Source organism: Aulostomus chinensis, chromosome 4, assembly GCF_037954235.1.
Source record: "Aulostomus chinensis isolate RoL2024-O1b breed Wild chromosome 4, RoL_Achi_v1.0, whole genome shotgun sequence".
In the NCBI taxonomy this organism is placed as follows: Eukaryota; Metazoa; Chordata; class Actinopteri; order Syngnathiformes; family Aulostomidae; genus Aulostomus; species Aulostomus chinensis.
In genome coordinates, this window is record NC_141323.1 from 402,511 (window position 1) to 423,502 (window position 20,992).

The window sequence follows — 20,992 nt, forward strand, 5'->3', positions numbered from 1 at the left end:
CCACAGCACCACTTAAAGCTGCTATCCACTCTCACATGTATCTACAGTGGGACTTGCACAAGCCTGTTTACAGTTGGACAGTATGTATATGTCTTATATGTATAAGTCCTTATGTCTTTGCAGAGTCTATGTACAGTTATGTCATTTGACATTTCAAATTGAATTTTGGTACATATTTGCTGGGGCATCTTTAGAAAATTAAATCTCAAATGGCTTTTTCTTTTACATTTTAATTAAGTTACAGAATGATCAGCGTTGAAAAAGAAAAAGTAATTGCAGTTTGGATTATTTATTTCTAATTTCATATATGAGTCAAGAAATGCAGGTACATTCTGAAAAAGCAAATGCATTCCTGTTAATCTATTTTCACTTGAATTATGATACAAATTTGCTTCCATGCATAAAAAAGGAATCAGGTTCTCTCTTCAGTGGTACAACAAGAGAGTTAAGAGGAGAGGTGTAAGATGAGCAGAAGGAAGGAAAGAAGGTGGTTTAAAAGAGAAGGGGAGAGGGAAGAGGAGAATTCTTACAGATGAGATCAGGGCTACTTGGGTTGACCATGTCATCAACCATGCATTCGTCATTTGTCACAAGTATTACTGTGTGTGCTGCAAAAGGCCAGGATGCTGTGCATCACCAACTTGACACCTACAACACAACTCATATTCTCAGACTTCCTTGACACCATTTTATCTGTATTTCTCCTTTCACTCAAGTAAAAGAAATATGTACTTCCACACAGTGAGCATCTTCATAATCAACTGACAAAGTCATTGAAATAGTTTATTGTAGCCGTAGCTGCTCACAGTAAGTCATGATTGCTTTGATGGCATTCACCAAGAGTACTGTTGATCCTAAAATGGCAATAGATCCGACCACTGTGGCGATCATCATCATGTGCTCCAACCCTGACAAGAGACAAGATATGACATTTAATTCATGCATATTCAGGAAACACATTCATCAGGCCCTCAAACATATGCTTAACCAATATGAGCCACAGCAAGTCCAAAATAAAAGATACTTTGTATTTGTTTTTTTGTTTTTTTAGAAGGGTGAACTTTAAAAAAAATGTATCCAATAATTTTAATAAAAATCTCTTGGTAACAAACTTACAGGAATATTGCCGGCCTGCTGACGAAACCTCAATTCCAACAAATAGAGGTCCAGCAGACACTACAATGGCTGGTTTCCCCTGGTGTATCGCCCTTTTGCTTCGCTTCAGGCTACTGCAGTCCTATTAATTCAACAAATTCAGTGCTAATTCAGGTGAAATGAATGTTGAGTATCAAAACTCAGATTTTTTGCTTGGCTGTGTGAGACTGTCTGTGCTGAACAAACTAACACAGCCACACACACACACACACACACACATATATACAGTGGGGCAAAAAAGTATTTGCCAGCCAGAGTCTGCAAGTTGTCCCACTTAAAAAGATGAGAGAAGACTGTAATGTTCATCATAGGTACACTTCAACTGTGAGAGACAATGTAAAAAAAAAAAAAAATAATCCAGTAAACCACATTGTACAATTTTCAAAGAATTTATTTGTATAATGGTGCAGAAAATAAGTATTTAGCACATACAAAACAAACAAAGAATTCTGGCCCTCACGACCTGTTACTTCTTCATTAAGAAGCACTTCTGTCCTCCACTCGTTACCTATATTAATGACACCTGTTTCAACTTATCTGTATAAAGACACCTGTCCACACTCTTAAACAGTTAAGACTGGAACCTCTCCACCATGACCAACACCAAAGAGCTGTCTGAGGACACCAGGGACAAGACTGTACACCTGCACAAGATGGGATAGGCAAATCTACAATAGGCAAGCACCTTGGTGAGAAGACATCAACTGTTGGAGCAATTATTAGAAAATGGAATAAATACTAGATCACTGACAATTTCCCTCGACCTGGGGCTCCATGCAAGATCCCACCTTGTGGGGTACAAACGGTGAGGAAACAGCCCAGAACTACACAGGGGAAACTGGTCAATGACCTGGAGAGAGCTGGGACCACAGTAACAAAGGTTACTTTTAGTAACACACTCGGTCGACATGGATTAAAATCCTGCAGTACTCGAAAGGACCCCCTGCTTAAGCTAGCACATGTCCAGGCCCATCTAAAGTTTGCCAGACACCATCTTGATGATCCAGAGGAAGATTGGGAGAATGTCATGTGATCAGATGAGACCAAAAATGCAACTCCACCTGGAGTGGCTTAGCTAGTGTCCAGACCTCAATCCAATAGAAATCTGTGGAGGGAGTTGAAAGTCTGTGTTGCCCAGCAACAGCCCCAAAACATCAGAGCTCTTGATGAAGAGCCGGCCTACATGGAAGAATGGGCCAAAACACCAGCTACAGTGTGTGTAAACCTAGTAAAGACCTACAGGAAATGTTTAATCTCTGTCATTGCCCGACAGGGTTACATTACAAAGTATTGAGGCGAACTTTTTGAAATTGATCAAATACTTATTTTCTGCACCTTGATACTAAAATTTTTTAAAAATCATACAATTTGATTTCCTGGATTTTTTTTACATTCTGTCTCTCAAAGTTGAAATGTACATATGATGAACTTTACAGACCTCATCCTTTTAAGTGGGACAGCTTGCAGAATCGGTGGCAGTCAAGTACTTATGTCCTAATGTACATACGCGTACATACACCCACCAACCCGTACATACACCCAACCGTACATACACACGCTTTGAGTTAAAAAAAAATTGACAAACACAAATTTCACAATAATAAATGTTGCATCTTGTAAAATCAAAACTATAATACACAAATACTGTAGCATTAAATTGATTAAAATCTATAAGTTTACCACAAGTTAAAGCTTTGACTCTGTCTCATTTTGACTGCTATAGATAATGGAATCCCGTTTCAACCCTTTATGAGGCTATTAGCAAGACTAAATCGAGAGTCCATTTAGCTACTTATCTCAGAGCAGACACCAGATATAAGGCTGCATACACAGTGTTTTGGTTTACCCGAGTGCACTCTTCATTATGTCCACAGATATCTGCCAAGCAGTGAAAATAGAGCGGCAACCCTGTGGGCATGTGAAACATCTTAATGGAGAATCTGCTTTCCTGTGCCAGGCCATTAACTGAGAGCCAATGGAAGGTGTCATCAATGGGACAACTGGAAGCAATAAATGATTAGATTCATTCAAGTACTGTAAATTGCACTATTTCAAACTCCTAGACCAATTGTGGCCTGCCAACCAAGGCTGCACATTTACCCATCCTGAAGAAAAATCGCATGGACTGGATCTTGTGGGTTGGTGGTCTCAGTGGCCCAGCATGAATCCACCTGCAGCAGAACACCTGACGCAAAAGACCTATTGGTCTCCAGGGCCACCTTGAAGAACAGGGTGTCCCCAACTTCCAGTGTTATGACGTTCTTATAACTATGGTTGTAGGACACATCATTGTACAGGGTCATGGTGAGGAGCAGCTGCAATGAGGAGTTGAACTCCACAAGTGAGAGAGCAGACAACCTACAACAGAGATATGAAATATCTGTTTAGCTGTATTTAGGAGGTTTCACCAAATCAAATAAGTCATGATAGTTAAAAAAAAAAAAAATTTCCATACAGGAGTAAATAGCCATCATATACTGTATACAATCCATAATCGTGGCATCACCAAGGTTTTTTTGGGGGGGGGGGGGGGATACCATAGCCGCAAAGAAGTAATTTGCAGGTCCTTGCAATCGTCTACACATTGCACTTTGCGGCTGTTGTGTAGAGCTTGAGGATGATGAAACTTTATATTTGATGCCTGAAGGAACAGGTTAATGTGTGCACTGTGGTGCAGATCACTTCCTCTCCCCACTAGGTGGTGCTTGAGAACACCACCTGCTGCTGTACTTCACCTTTTAAATCAAATGAGGTTTGTTACATCTGGCTTAATCAATAGCTAATCTGAGCTGGATCTGGTTGACCCACAAGGAGTACATCGAAGTGTAAGAACAAAGTCATTTTCTTTAGCCACTATTATTATCGACACCAGGTTGTGCCAAACAATAATAACTGACAATAAAGTAGAATTCTTTTAAGGCCTACTATACACAACTCTAAGTTTTAGCCCCACTCAGTTTCATTTTTTTGTGTAATCCTCCTGAGAAACATCACCACATGACATCCTAGGTGCCAATTTCTAGTGAGTCCTTAAAATATTGGGATCCAATTTGTCTCACCATTCCATCCCCACACTGACTTGAGCATTGCGAATGTAATGGAGTGGGTAGACACACTTCCAGAAAACCTTTAGATCCCGCCGGGTGATCGATTGTTCTTTGGTCAACATCACAGTAAGAGTATTTTGAAACTCGATGTGGGTCTTGTTCACCTGTGCACACAAACATTTATATTCTCAAAAAGTATATAGGTGTACAGAATATAAATTTACAAGACTGATTACAAAGTGAAATTTCTAATATTATCCCAAGTCAGAACTTGATAGGCACATTAATGTTCACAACACAACTTCCAATAATATGCTGGAGAAATGAGGCAGTACTTCATCAGGGACTTTTATCATGTTAATGTAACAGTTTTTGACCACAAGGAGCACTCTGGAGCCAATTTGAGGCCGTGTTCTTATTTTCGTTTTCATTGTGCAACCACATGATATACAGCAACATCGTCATTAGTTTAATTTTACTCTGCTGATGGAGGGTTTGGACATCAAATGCCTGAATTCAAATAGCATCAATGAAGAACAAGTTAAGGTCAGACAGCCCCCCCCCCCCAAAAAAAAATCTTACATGGCTGCCACAGGAAGTTGGCAATGCAATGCAAGTACATGTTTATAGGAATAGTAATCATTGTAAAAGTTCTTGAATTACATTGCAAGTAATCTGAAGTGCTTACTGTTATTGTTGCAGAGCTAAGACATGCAAATTTTACTCTGCATATTCCAGAGCATCAGTCATTGTAATGTAACAATTATGAACTGTGGTAAGGCTGGTCACTCACACGCATCTCTGTCCCACATTCTGAAGCTTTCCGAGATGTGCGGAAGTAGTAGAACATCCCGCTCTCACTCACAGTGCATCTCCCATCGTTCAACTTCACATCAATCTTACCCCCAATGTGGGAGGTCAGGTAGGGTTTCGCTATTCCACCAGTCATCATTTTATCGAGACACTGACTGAAAAGGCCTTTCTCTATTGAGAGGAGGATGGCAATTAAAAGTTGTTGCATCTGTACAGCTATTGCATTCCTTTGATAATGTTGCACTGTAAGACAAATTCTTTCCATTATGAAGAGTTATGACAACAAATACATGGTCACTCACCTGTAAATCTAGACTTGCCAAGTTTCACCCAGAGTTTATATAGAAATACGTCTGACCAGTAGCTACATGGAAGCAAATAAACTTCCCATTGTTTCCAGAGTATAGTGCAAAATTTTACAACTTGCATACAAAAGTTAAGCCAAATGAATATAGTTGTAGACTGTCGAAAATTGAGTAATACACTGCATACAATGAAATGTGACATGAACTATTAAGTCATATTTTCAAACCCATTGTCAGTTCTTTATATTCCTGATGAACAAGGCAAACATTCTTTGTTTGGAATTTCTGAATATTCAGCCAGGAAAGCCTTAAAAATATCAAAATCTAAATAGTGCTTCAACAATGGGCATTAATTTTTATCTACAGAGAAGCAGAGTTGAGTGACATGGACAAAGTCCCAAATTGTGGCACTGAAGTAGGTGGAGTTATTACTTCTTTCACAAAGTTATGACTAAGATTTTTGAGAAATAATCAATGTTGATATAATGGCTGAAATAATTTGGGCAAATACTAGAATTGCTTCATCACTTTGGTAGGTTCAGAATATTTTTTTATTTCTAATGCATTTGAAAGATGTGCTAAATCACAATGATATTCTTTATCTAAGATGATATTTAGTCTAATAGCACAATAACTGCAACTGTATCTGCTTCATATCAAAATAGATATGATATACTGTCCAACCCTACTGAGAAAAGGTCTGTACTGTACCGTTGCAGACTGCATACGAGGACACAGGCAGCTGAAGTACAGGGCTCACATCATAGTAGCCATGTTGACACACACACGTGTAGGAACCCAGAGTATTGAGGCACAGGGAATTACGAGGACAATTCTGGGCGAAGGTAGCACATAGATCCGGACCTAACAGAATAAGCAGCCAAAGCACACAAATACAGTATTGTATGTGATTTGATTAACAAGCATGTTTACTTTTTTAATCAAGTTTTAGCTGATGTCCACCATCACCTACCATCCCAGTGAATGATACCATCTCTTACGCTGATGTTGGTTGTATTTAGGGATTGAATATAATGAAGCTGATCTTGAGCTGGCAGGGGCATACCATCTTCTGGGTTAGATGAATCAAAAGACATCAACAGAAATTCTGTTTTGTCTGGGTCATTAGCAGGTTCAAATGATGCCAACTCAACATGGACTTTCTGATCAAAACCACTCAACAGCTCCTGCAGCTGGATACACACACACACACACACACACACACGTTTTAACAATGGTAGAAATAAGAATTCCTGAATGTCAACCTTGTCCAACAAGCCCATCAATTTCACTGGACTGAATAAGCACTTTTCTAGAGCAACTTTCCAAATCACAGTTTATATTTCATTTATTCTAAATCCATTCATCTTATGCACATAAAAATAAGATGTTAGGATCTATGGCCTTGTAAAGCCTGATTGGTGTATCCAGATCGATTTTAGACAGACTTGACAACCATGAAGCACAAAAAAAAAAAAAAAAAATCAGATTTTTCTAAATCTGACTGAAACCATATTTGTGGGTGGTGTGAAATCTGATTCAAACCAGATTTCTGCAGTTGTATCTCAGTCTGGAAGATCAGGACACTCAGGTTTTGAGTCACACAACAGAGATTTTGAAATCCCATCTGTTTCTCAGATATTGGCTGACTTAAGTTTGGGTCTGTGTATAGGTTGTCAACACATCTTACCACCTGAAAAAGTGTGGGCAGGAAAAAGCTGATTCGAGAAAAATCAGATGTACCTCCAGTATGAATGAGGTCTTAATATCAGATAAACAGATTCAATTTAATTTCTCAGCATGTACAACTTGTTGAGCTGCAGTGTACAATCACTTGTGAGGCCTATTCAGTAGTTTTTCCTTACCTTATTCTGGACAATCTCCCCGAATTTAACTCTTGGTTGTGATACTTCATCTTGCAGTTCTTCAGGCAGAGACCATGGCACGACCATGGTGATACCCAGGTTGGAAATATCAAACTGCATATCTACTGAATTGAGCAAAATCCAAACAGATTTGTATTTGTCAACATAAATGAATGACAAATATGTTCATTTTGATGGGCTATTTTTTCTTAAGTAATTATGGTTCTATTATTTTTATTGTCAAGGTCACCACTGCCAACTCGTTTTAACCAGGCCATCATCAATCAGGCCATTTAAAATTTCAAGTCATCTTTTACATATTTTAAGAAATTTTAGATTGGGTCACTGCCCCAAGTTTCTACAATGGGGTAATTTTTGATCCCAGTGCAACTGCTATCAACTCTCATAGGAACCTATCTGCTATTTCCTTACTGCATCTGTCTCGTACAATTGCTGTCATCCACACATCCAGTGTGAATGGTGTCACCACTCAGGACATTTCTCACAGCAAGATTTGATAAATACAAGTATTTAGAGAAAATCATTGTAATTTATTGAAGGAGTGTTTTTAGTCCTACTCAACTTGTTAAGCGTCATGAAATAACTCTTGTGATTCAATGCAGTACAAATAAAATTTACTTAATTTGGTTAGAGTTAGGGCTTGGGTAAGGCAGTCCATATGAATAGAAGGGGAGGATAAGGATGAAGGTTAGAGTCCCCCCTATAGAATTTGATCTCATTCATCTCATCTCATCTGTTCATGTGTTTTAGTAGTCTGTAGAATGATATAACCCTGTTTTTTTATGGAATGTGTCAAATTGTTCCCTAAACCACTGATAAGATTTTGTATTTTGTGTGTGTATGTTGGTGGCGAAAGTAGCTTAGAATTAGTAAAGAACTTTTTTAGTAGTTTGATATGGTATTTGTGTTTCATTATCAAAAATTTCATAATCTGTTAAAAAGTAAAACATTTCAATAATGAAATCATTGTTTTGTGACAAAACTATAATACAAATCATTATTCTAATAAAAAAAAACAATGGAAATGGCATATTTATTCTACACAACATTGATTCCAATTGGGGTAAAAGATGACCACTTAATGAAAGAGAGTAGGATCTAATCACTCATGTCAAGGGATTAAAGGAATTACTTAATCTTTTGAGAAGAGGTTTCACATAAGGTTAAGTTCTGAGTAGAAACCAGAAATGGTACCAGACCGGTTCATTCTGTATTGTTTTTGCTATTGTAATAATTTACATTTGTACATGAAGCTAAACTGACTCACTGTAGAAGATGACAAAACTGACCTTGATTTGAAGCAGGTCCGGCAGCCCTCAGCAGGACTCCATATGACGAATTAGCCACTGTAAAACACAAATAACTATGTTCTGACTCCCAACGTCCGTCACACTCCTCCCACACATCAAGGATGTACGTTATCCCCTCCTCCAGTCCTTGGAGGTGCAGCTCTGTCTCGGTTATGTTACTGACATGGAGAATGGTGCCATTTTCCAGGGACAGTTCATACAAAAAGGCCACAGCTGACTGGTACGAGGTGCCGGGAGTCCACAAGGCTATTGAATCTTTGGACTGGTACCTGAGCTCTGACACGCCACGAGGTCCTGGAATCATGTACCACAATAAGTAGAAAAAACATGTAAAGACTATTTTCGGCATGGATAAATGAAACAACTTGTTAGAAACCAGTAGAATTACAATCTACAAAATTTGCATTTCCTTTTTTTCCCCACTGTCAGCCAAGAGCTGCTGCTGTAATGATAAGACTAATACCCTTTTCACACTGAAAAACGCGTGTCAATGCGGATTTTTGGACCTGTGTTTGCTCGTAATTAGGGTGCATTCAAGCTTCAAGAAGACCTGGGTCTGGACTCCCAGTGTGACGGCTGCGTGCCTGTGTTTTTCTCTCTCGTACGTCATCGCGTGACGACAACGTCATCATTTCACATAAACGCGCGCCGGAACACTGAGATGTAAACAAACGACAACATGGATGTCGCCGAGTCAAACGTTAGCGTTGTCGTTGCGTACATTGAAATGTTGTCTCTTTTGCAAAGCATACAAACTCGGCACATATTGCAAAATGTCCGAGCGCTAATGCAACTAAGGAGGATGGAGTTTTTGGCGAGTCTGGAAGGGAGCCGAAGAAGCTACAGACAAAGCCTGACAGGCGGCACAATGACCAAATCAGGATGCAATAGGAAGGTTGCGTGAAACCTGAGATGCGGGTTGCCTTTTTCACACTGCAGGCGAGCAGAGCCGCTAAACACTCTGGTCGCTTGGAGAGTCGGTTGACGCAGGTCGAAATGCTGAGTTGACCCTTTCAGAGTGCTGAAAAACCTGTGTTGACCCGCGTTTTTGGTGCAGTGTGAAAGGGGTATAACAGAGATTATACAGAGTTCGAATAATTTGAAGAATGCTTTCTTGATAGCAGGTGTCCATCCATGTCAGGATAGAGGCTAGACAAGACTTAATCCTAGTTTTCATAGAATACACAATATGAAAGTCTGTTAAGTGTACAGGTACCCGTCCTTGAAAAAGGTCTGCCTTTAGATTTTGGACTACAACTTGCCTCTGTCAAACTTGTTTAGTGTGTGCAATTTAAGTCCATTTTAACACTACAGCTCCATTGTAGATTCTACATCACCTGTATATACTGTAACCATCTTCGTGCTCATTAGCACACTGTCGCCACACAGGGCCTGCACCTCGGCATGATACTGGTGGCATGGCAGCAGCCTGCTAACCGTGTAGCTGGTGGTGAGGGTGGTACCTTGAAGCGTGCCCTCATGGTAGATTCTGAACATGGAAATGGATGAAATGTTCTTCACCTCCCAGCTCAGAGTGTAGTTGTCGGGAGCAATCAATGTCTGACGTATAGCTTCAATGTTTGAGTGACCTGTGTTGCAGAGAGAGAAGAGTGTTGTCATTTCATCACTTCAAACTGTTTAAACAGCACTTTTCATACATATCAAAATGCAGCAATAAGTGCTTCACAAATTAAAAATACAAAAGAAAAATGACACTCAAAACACTTCAAATATTGAAAACCTGCCCCTCCCACATATATACACACACATGCACACACAAACTGTCAGTCTACAAACATGGCAGGGGACAGATTATGCAAATAAGGGAAAAATTAAAGCTTCAAGCAGCGTTGTTAGGGCCTGAGCCTCCGTGCGCCTGCGACCGGGTGCCAAATGCTGGCCCCAATCCAACGGTGTAATAGGCTTCTATCTCCTAAACTGCAAGGCCCAGGGATTTGCCAGAGTCTGATCAGAGAATGAGAGCAGAGCTGAGAGCTGGCCCTTTAAGAACCCCTCCCCCACTGCACTCTGCTGTCTGTGTCAGAGTGGCGAGCAGAGGAGGATTTTTCATTTAACACCATTTAATTCGTCTCATAAAGACGGACAAATCATACACTGACACCCCTGTCGTAACTAACAGGATGTCCACAATTTGTACATAAATGTCCAATTTTGCACCCCGAACAAACGCTATCTCCTCCTAGGGCGTTCATGGTATCACTTCCACAACTTAATACATGACTCCAAACTCTGCTGATCAAAAGTTGCTAAAGGTTTTTATATAGCGCAAACAGTTTGGATTTTATAAGCTCTCAAAGTGGGGGAGACACTTTTTTCACTTTTCACCTTACAATGGAAACCAATGGGGCACCTGTCTGCTCTCATGGTACATACTCTCAAACACTCGCTTCTCACATGTAAACTAAAAGTCCCACAGCTTCAAAATACAAACCACTGTGTTCCTGACAAAATCCCCACAAAAATATGGTATTATGTTCCACTTTTGCCCAACATATGCAGAGTTATTTCATTTTGACACACTAAAAATGTCAAAATCCTCCTCTGCTCTCCACTCTGACACAGACAGCAGAGTGCAGTGGGGGAGGGGTTCTTAAAGGGCCAGCTCTCAGTTCTGCACTCACTCTCTGCATCAGACTCAGGCTTCTAACTCCTAAACTACAAGGCCTACAGATTTGCCAATTACACCGTTGGATTCAGGCCGGCGTCAGTGACCCGGCTACGGGCGCGCAAAGGCTCAGGCCCCGACAACGCTGCTTGCAGCTTTAATTTATTTTGCGTTTTAAACGTTCCTTCTATCCAATCACCAAAACAGTGTTGGAGTATCCAGCATATTCATCAACTGTCAAGGGCTTTGCAAAGGGTTGGATGAACCAGGTAGGTTTCCAATGCTGGAAAGCGTCAAATTTCAAATGTCAGATTACACAGTGAGTGTTAGCAGAGACCATCATTAGAACTGTAATCAATGACATTGACATATATTTAAGTACAGTATTACGTAGTCTCTTATGGGTTCATATTAAAAAAAACACAGACAGTCTATTAATTTAACCCATTCAGATCTTACCAGAGTTCCCATCATTAATTATCATCTTGCTGTAGCGGGACTCCATCCCTGCCTGGCAAACTGTCTGCAGGCCAAACTTCACCTTTCTACAGGGCTGCAAGTCAGACAAGGTAAATACATAGTTGTCCATTGTGTGCCAAAAGGGCAACTCTTCTGTGATTTGGTCTGTGCTGTTGAGGTAGAACGCCGTTAAAAGGAACAGGGAGAACTTGCGGTTCTCTGGGCAATCCCACACCAATGATATGCTGCTGATGTTCCATGCACTGACCTCGAAGCTCCTGGGAACATCTGGGTCTGGTAGGTAAAGGAAAGGATTTTGAAAAGCCTTTTTGCAGACTCTCATTAATATGACAACATAAACTGTGCGTCAGGTCCAATCAGTCATGAATATCCTGAAAAGTCATGGGAAAAGTAGTTTTGGAGAATAGTACTAAAATACCTATAGAGTATATGTGGTTCAGTTCAGAATGACTGAAGAACGAAAAACTATTTTGATTTTGTGTCAAGACAACTTGTAATTTTAGTTGCATATATTATATTTTGGTAAAGTTTGACAACGATTTTTTCTGTTCTTATTTTCTGTGTGTATACAGAAAAAAGTAAGAAAAGTATTGGTGAATAAAATTGTTCTGTGTTGTTTATCATTGAAAGATCCCCCATTGATCCAACTAGTCCATACCAGTTATAGTTGAGACACAGGTGAAAGAGTTAGTGCCTGCGATTTCCACACACACCACATAGAGGCTGCAGGGGTCCAGAGCTGTAAAGCGATAGTAGCTCTGGGTAGTGGTGTCTGTACTGAGTGTGTTATAGGAGCCCAGTTCAGTGTGGTAGAGGGTCAAAGTGTGACTGCTACCAACTGCTGGCTGGCTTTTCAACCAGGAGACCAGTAACATGGAGGTCGTCCTGGAATCCAGCTTGATAGGGAGACGCAGAGTGTGACCTAGGATCAAAATAATTGCAATCAAATATGAGATCAATGTAAAGAATTCATAGAAAACTGAATGTCAACTGTAAATGTGCTCAGTGTTTTGGGCATAGCCTTGCATCCTGTCTTAATGAAAGAACAGGATCTCTCCTTGAGTCTTGAGTCACTGTGAGGTTGCAGGGCAACTACCAAATTTGAATAATTTACAGTTCAAGCACAAAAACAGTCTGCTCCAAAAGGTCTTGTTTAGACTACCAGCCCAAATCATTTTTTATTTTTTTTGGTGTATTAACATTGTATCCAGATTCATTATTTATAGTCTGATCAGCCAAAATCAACATGAAATATAGTTTTTTTTTTTAATCTGATCAGACCACATTGGTAGTTGGTTTGAAATGTCCTTTTAATCAGATGTCTACAGATGTGTTGCACTCAGAGCTAAAATAGGATTTCAAAATGGCTTTTGTCTCATTTACAACTCATTTCTCCTTTGATATTGGCAGCCTTACGATTGTATCCTGTCGATAAATTGGCAATGTCTGAACACAACGAATCTGATCACTAGCAATTATCTGTATGAACAGAAAGATATTTGATCTCAGAAAAATCTGATTTGAAACACTATTTTTCTCATTTACCAGCTGTCTGAATAAAACCAAAAATCGTTTTAATTTTTCTGATAGGTTTTTGTTTACATAAGGTCTATAAGTAACACTAGTTTAAGACTACAGGGGTTGTCAGACATTAAACATCATCCCACCGAATACAAATGAAAGTGTAAGCAAGCTGTGGGACTGTTGAAGTCATGCATCCATTGTGCTGTTTTTTTTTTTTCTTCCCCCAACCAGTCAAAGCAGAAGGCTGTCGCCATTGAGCCTGGGTCTGCTCGACGTTCCTGCCTGTTAAAAGGAAGGTTTTCGCTGCACTGTTGCAGGATGTGCTTGCTCAGAGAATTGTTGGGTGTAATTTCATTGAAGGAGTGTGGTACTAGAACTGCTGTTCTTGCAAAGTGTCATAAGATTTGTTGTGATTTGGCGCCATACAAATAAAATTAACTTGACTAATAGCATAATGTTAGGTTTGTAATTCTCATGATTGCCTTTACTCATAAAATCAAACAAATGGTGTTGATTTATGAAGATTAACTTGCTGAAAAACTTGCCAGTCTAGGTTTTCATATTGGATTTTGGGAAAAAAAATATAATCGGCTTTTAATTGAGACACTTCATGGCAATGCTAACTTCTGGGTTGGCCTATACAAACAAGTGTCACTATTGCCATGGGTCAGGTAATGAAATGCCTTATTGTGTCCAGAGATATTCTGATTTATTAGCATAGGGTGCCGAATGTAACAATTTGGTTACAATTTTCTAGATGATATATTTTCATCATTTAGCTCATTTTCCTCACATTTGAGACAGAAATTCATGTAAAACAACATATTTATATGTGATTGTTATAAATTTGTTCATGTTAAAAATAAGTTAAATCTAAATGTTAATCTAAACGCTAAACCTAAATGTTAATCTAAATGCCAAATCCAGATTGAAATGTTAAATCTAAATTGAAATGTTAAATGTAAATATGAAATCCAAATATTAAATCTAAATGTTAAAACTAAATATAAATGTTGATTCTAAACAACACTAAATGGTTCGCTGAGTGTAAAGCTAAATATTTACAAAATATTCAAATCACCAAGGAAACCATGCCCACTGCAGTGCCCTCAAATTGCACAGCCCTGCCCACTCCTCTGACTGTGCATCATAGGATCAATAACACTAGATGAGACGTTGTGAAATGAAGTGAAAGGCATGCATGGCTGGTTAGGAGAGATTGAACAAGTGGTTAGTGCCGAAAGACTCACTGGAGCCCCCCTGCCCTCCATTCAGGAACTGTACTCCTCCAGAGTCAGGAAGAGGACAAGGAACATCATCAGAGACCCTTCATACCCTGGACACAAACTGTTCTCACTCCTCCCCTCTGGCAGGCGCTACAGAGCCCTGCGCACAAAAACCACAAGACTGAAAAACAGTTTTCCACTGCCATTACTCTCTTAAACAGTTGATCTGTTAACCTGCTGCACTGTTGAGTGGTCACACACTCATGTTCAACTGGATACCCACTTAAGTCAGCACTACATTGTGTACCTTGCACCAATTGTGTTTTTGCACTGACCATATTTTGTACATATCTTCTTTATATAGGTGTATATACTTTCTATTATTTATGTTTATTTTATGTTTCTTCTGCGACTTTCATGAGTGACACCAACGGCCGGAGTCAAATTCCCTGTATGTCGTGAACATACTTGGCCAATAAAACTGATTCTGATTGCAGATGTGCAGACTGCACTCCAAGGTATATCTCCACCGGTACATCACACCATTCACAGTAAGTAAGTTGTACTGTACTACATACTGTCCGGCCTACAGTATGCATGAAGAAGTTAAAATTACAACAACTTAACTTACCATTAATGGTGTGACACACCAGTGGAGTTCTACCTTGAAGTGCAGCCCGCCTGCACACCTGCAATAATCACCCGTTTATTCTCTATTTGTAGAGAACCAGCCATACCTGAGTTTCACCTCATCTAACGAGATTGATCCCATGATGCATGGTCAGAGGTGTTTGCTAGGTTGCGCGATTTGAGGCCACTGCAGCGGGCGTGATTTCCTTGGTGAATCGAATATTTTCTAAATATTTAGCTTTACACTCAGACACATTTAGATTTATATTTAACACTTAACATTTTACATTAAGATTTATTGTTTAGATTAGGAGTAAGCATTTAGATTTAAAAGTTTGGTTCTACCATTTAACATTTAGATTTAACATGTTGATTTATTTATTTTTATTACATATGAACATATTTTGACAATTCCGCATAACATGTTTAAATTAATTCCTTTCTCAAATTTGAGGAAAATGAGCTAAATGTGAGGAAAGTGAGCTAAAGGTTGAAATTGTATAAGCTAGAAAATTGTAACTGAATTTTTACATTCAGCACCCTATATTAGGAGGAGTAAATGCTAGCTTGCTGTTTCTAGTCTTTACTCTGTTAAACTAATTAGCTGCTGGCTCAAGCTACATACGGTAATTACATTCTCAAACAAATCAATCAGATCTATTGGACTCAGTCATTTTAACTAAGAAAGTCAATGAATATGAAGTTTCCAAAATTTTGAAATTTTCTTCTAAGGGGATTTAAACCTCACCACCTCACCTTTGACAAAAAGTTTTGCAGCCTAAAATACAAAGTTAATCTGAATTCCTAATACAAATTTTGCTATATTCCTGATGAACTGAAAGACTTCAAATAAAAATATTATAAGTACATAATCTCACCCAAAGCAAGGAAGAAGTTTTCCTCCTGGAGGAAGAATAGTGTGCGATTTTCACATGCAAAAACTTCAGTGGGACTCAACAGCGCCAGGATGCCCTGCAGGAGAGGAAAATTAAGTCACCTGACCAGCCACTTGTGTCAGACTGTAGTTAAAAATGTCATTTCAGGAGTACCCGGGTGGCATTCATTAGATGTTCCTGTGGTCTGTGCAGGCCTCTGATAACAGTGTACTTTGTACCTTTCAATTAGAGATGAAAACAAAATTCAAAATTCACTACTCCTGGTGGGAATAGTCACATGATGAAAAAGCCGACACTATGCTTACGTGGGGAAATGGTGAAAGTCCAGGTGTAAACGGAGCCTCCATATTTAAGAGTCAGCTTGTTTTCCACAGCAGGGGACACAGTCAAGGAGGTCAGTTTTCCCTCCGTCCTGATGGATTTTAGCATTGTGGTATTGAGCCATATGTTTCCATTTTGTCTGTGTGGATGATAATGAAACTTAGTATACCCTGTGACTCATGTGCAAGAAGGTCATTTCCTGCACTCTTAGTTGAACTTAAGTTTTCAGCTTTACCAGCCATTCTGCAATTAATATTCAATGAGTACACCAAATCAGTCCAAGCTGAACTGTGTGGCTATAATATACTTCTGTAGTATTTTGCTGTCATGTGGGCAGGTTGGTTGATTGTTCCACATATAGAACCTTTTCTGCCCTCTACGAGCTTCTTCCTAAACAACTATCCCCAAATCCACTTTTGTGATCAGAGGGGATCAGGAATTGTACTACCCTGGGGTACACTTTCTATAGAGACTAGATCCTTAACATCTGTCCATCTTTTGATTTTTTAAAAACACAAAATCTTTTTCCTACGACGTTGTTTTCAAAGTGTTCCTGTAAACTTCTGAACTTTCATAGGCCAATCCAGACATTGGGCTTGGACTCATTTGTGTGTGTATGTATACACAAATAATTTGCCTGTTGGTGGGCTTTATACATTTGTTTTTGTAACACTTTACAATTTTATTACCATATTGACATTGTTAATCCACATGATGGTCTTTTATATTGGTTTTAACATTTTAACTAATTTATTATCTTGTGATGCACTTTGTAACATTTTCCAGGTTAATGTTACATGCCGTTAACCCCCCCCCCCCCCAAATATTTCCAGTCACAACATGGTCTTATATGTACATGACAGTATATTCTTACACCGAGTACATACTCATATCATTAAGTTATTCAACAAAAAATATCGTTTTTGTATGTCCACGGCAATTTTGAGATTTTAGTCTAATTAGGGCCTGAGCCTGAAGGTACTTCAGGCAAAGACCTTGTTATATTTGCTCTGCAGAGCAACACATTAGCAGCACTAAAAACACACACTAAAGAGTGTCCCAGCCCCCCCCCCCAAAACACGAGGCAGCTCGGCCAGACAGCCTGGAGCCGGTTTTCACATACACACCCTTTCAAAACCTGGTACTCGACTGTTCTTACTGTTAATGAGCGCGCGCAACATGCGCATAATGTTATTTCACCCCCTGAACATGCATGAAATTCGCTACAATTCAGCACACTTGTCCAGTCTGGCGACACATTTGCTAATCTAAAAAAAAAGTGCCCCAAAACGTCAATAGCGCCACCTAGGGAGCCACACAACTAAAAGATAATTTGGGATAATTTGCAACTCCTCCCACGACTGTCCCACAAACATGGGACCAAAACCGTTGGACTCGTCTCATGAAGACGCAAAATTCATACACTAACCCCTCACCTATCTACAACAGAATGTCCACAATTTGGACAAAACTGTCAAAATGACTTTTTTTACTCCCCGAACAAAATCTATCTCCTCCTAGGCCATTAATGCCATCGCTTCCAAACTTACATTATCACACAACTCTGCTCTTCAAAAATCTTTAAAAACTTTGTAATAACTCACTCGGTGTCAATTTTACAAGCCCTCAAAATCAGGGAGACACATTTTACGCTTACAATGGAAACCAATGGGGAGGCCGTGTCCTCTCATGGTACGTACTCTCAAACAAACGCTTCTCACGTGTACACTACAACTCACACAGCTAAAAAAACACACCACTGGATTCCTGACAAAAATCCCTACAAAATTATGGTATTATGTGTCACTTTTGACCAACGTATGCAGAGTTATACAACTTTTACATACTAAAATTCTGTTAATCCTCCTCTGCTCTCCACTCTAGCACAGATCAAAGACAGAGCAGTGGGGTTCTTAAAGGGCCAGCTCTCAGCTCTGCTCTCTCTCCATCAGACTCAGGCTTCTATCTCCTAAACTACAAGGCCTAGGGATTTGCCAATTACACCGTTGGATTGGGGCCGGCTTTAGCAACGCGGCCTGTGGCTGCGCGGGGGCTCAGGCCCTAACAACGCTGCTTACAGCTTTAATTTATTTATGTGTTTATCAAGAACATTTTAAGATTGCGAGGAAAATAATCTAACAATAGCTAACCATAAAACAGTCTGCTGGATTTGTTTGTGACATACACATTGCCCTGGTATTTTAGATAATGTTTAAGAATTACATTAAAGCTTGTTATATTTAAGGTTCATATTTTTCACTCACAATTTTTACTGACAAAAAAGGTTGAAACTATTTACTTCCCCACCCTATGAAGCAAAACATGGTTGGTCCAGCATGCCTAAGGTTGTTGTTTTGTCATGACTAGCATGAAACACATAGGAAAATGTTTTCTTATTCAGAAATATAGCTGTATATGGATACAGTGTAAGAGAGATAGACATTCAAAATGAGAACTGTCACATTAACAATAAAATAAAACCACAAACCTCAATAACTTCTTTCTTGTATGAAAAACATACAACACAGACATTTAAATGTAGGCTTGGGCCTTTTGACACAACAGACACTTTGTGGGCCTGTTCTGGAGTACTGCCATGAAAGTTTCATGGTGATATTTATCAGGCTACATCTTTAACCTAATGGTTTATAAACTCCTCCTCAAGTATGCACAATTTGTTAACACAATGCTTGTAATCTGATTGTGCATTATGCATGTACAAGAACAGATATACAGATTATAAATTAGATAAACCTTTCCATTTGCATTCGACTGGCAATGGGAGTGTTTCATGAATTTATGAAGGTGTTGACTTCTCATACAAATTCAGATTCTTCCATTCAATATATTTTTTTGTACTTTGATTATTGATCTCTAACATTGATACAGGAGTTGAGCATAGACTCAATATTAGGCGAAGGGTGCATAATATTGGTATGTCATTTGTATCAGTAAATTGCTCATTTCTTCTGATTTGCTCAGCAATAATGAGAAGCAACTATTAATATACCTATGGGCTTTTCCACATTTTTTGGAATTCATTTTTTTGGGATAAATTTTATGTTTGCAGTATCTAAGCTTGCTTTTATACCAATAATATTGATATCTGCAAATATTATGGCCAAATCAATTGTAAAATATCTGTATATATTTAATTTTAGCAGAATATCAAATAGCTGCATCCGTCAGGTGAACCCGCAAAATTTCATTCAAAAGGAAATTTCCAAAAATAGGTCAAAATTTCATAGAGGACAAGATGAGCCCCAATGGATGATTTTGTGATGGGAAGCAACAATTTGGTGCATCAATTAAGCACAGACTGAACCACGTCACGAAAAGTGCGTCTCTTTACCTTTCCATGGCATCGTCCTTGCTCATCCAACATATTGAGAAAGAAATATCGTTGCATCGTCCTGGAAGAAAGCCCCATTTGAATTTGTCTACCTGTGACCAAATTATCTAATATTAAGAAGGTCAGCGATGTGCTGCTCACCGAATGATATGGTGTGAGGTACCAGTACAAAAAAGACGAAGGCAAACTCAAAAGAGTTCCTGGAAAAATTAAAGTGAAAAGTGCATTAATCCTGTGCAACCCTGTCTGATCAGATAATCACGAGATTGTACAAAATGACTGCGTAGGCCATTTTTTTCTTACATTTTCTTTGTAATTCCAGCAAAGGGAAGCATGGCGTGCTCAGTAAAGGATTCTTTGCAAGAGATCAACTCCTAATGAATGACAGCTGTGCTGGTTCCCTTCATGCACCTGCTCCCACCTTGGAGGGGAACAACTTTAAGGGTGGAAGCCAGATAAAACCATAGATCAGGGGTCTCAAACTGGTCCAGTAAAGGGCCGTGTGGCTGCAGGTTTTCATTCCAACCCAGCAAAAGCAACTCCTGATCCAACAAATGAGCTGTGTGAACACAGCTTAATTGATTTAAGTAGAATCAGGTGTTGCTTTTGCTGGGTTGGAATGAAAACCTGCAGCCACACGGCCCTTTACTGGACCAGTTTGAGACCCCTGCCAAAGACAGATCAGTCATATTACAGTCTCAGATTTTTCAGGAAAATATCTGCACCATGCTTTCATAAATTTAAAAGAAATTACACAAACATTTTTTTTTTTTTGTAAAAGTAGGACAGACTGGAAATGTACAGGAATGTGTCTGTAAATGGCCATTTCATAGTCATTTGCAGTCAATATGTGCAGCAGCATTTTGGGAAAAATCTAAGTCTTTAGAGACTTATTAAGGGCTGACCACCAAATGAGGCATTTCCATATTTAAAGCAAAGGAAAGCATTATTTACTCCGAAACTAATAATTAAAAAAAAAATTGCATAAGCATCTGTACATATTTTATGTCCCCCTTAGGGGAGGGGTTCTTAAAGGGCCAGCTGCCAGCTCTGCACTGACTCTCTGCATCAGACTCAGGCTTCTAACTCCTAAACTACAAGGCCCAGGGATTTGCCAATTACACCGTTGGATTCGGGCCAGTGTCAGCGAAACGGCCTGTGGCCACGCGAGGGCTCAGGCCCTAACAACGCTGCTTGCAGCTTTTTAGGGCCTGAGCCTGAAGGTACGAAGACCCTATTATAATAATAATAATAATAATAATAATAATAATAATAATGCGCATATTGCGCATGCTCATTAACAGCAAGAACAGTCTAGTACCAGGTTTTGAATGGGTGTGTATGTGAAAATCGTCTCTGGGCCGTCTGGCCGAGCTGCCTTATGGGTGTTGGTGGGGGGCTGGAACACTGTTAAGTGTGTG

At 39.4% G+C, this 20,992-nt stretch overlaps 1 protein-coding gene across 5 annotated transcripts; it reads right to left on the reverse strand.

The window, feature by feature from the left end:
• Window positions 1-471: 471 nt before the first annotated feature.
• Window positions 472-20,080, reverse strand: LOC147262235 (uncharacterized). Of its 5 annotated transcripts, XM_086200947.1 has the most exons (20): window positions 19,875-20,080; window positions 19,713-19,771; window positions 19,572-19,632; window positions 16,204-16,358; window positions 16,052-16,116; window positions 15,881-15,974; window positions 12,281-12,544; window positions 11,870-11,895; window positions 11,602-11,695; window positions 9,854-10,105; window positions 8,496-8,810; window positions 7,186-7,310; window positions 6,294-6,513; window positions 6,032-6,184; window positions 4,996-5,186; window positions 4,215-4,366; window positions 3,256-3,513; window positions 3,002-3,155; window positions 1,117-1,237; window positions 472-908 (listed from the first exon to the last, which is right to left on the reverse strand). In XM_086200947.1, exons 1-20 carry the CDS (start codon window positions 19,904-19,906, stop codon window positions 784-786), a joined length of 2,916 nt encoding a protein of 971 aa, XP_086057073.1. In that variant the 5' UTR covers window positions 19,907-20,080; the 3' UTR covers window positions 472-783. The 5 variants fall into 5 exon arrangements, with proteins under 5 accessions (XP_086057073.1, XP_086057072.1, XP_086057071.1 ...); XM_086200946.1 differs by having other exon boundaries at window positions 473-908; window positions 9,980-10,105; window positions 11,602-11,895; window positions 19,875-20,079; XM_086200945.1 differs by having other exon boundaries at window positions 474-908; window positions 7,186-7,307; window positions 11,602-11,895; window positions 19,875-20,079.
• Between the last annotated feature and the right edge of the window lie 912 nt (window positions 20,081-20,992).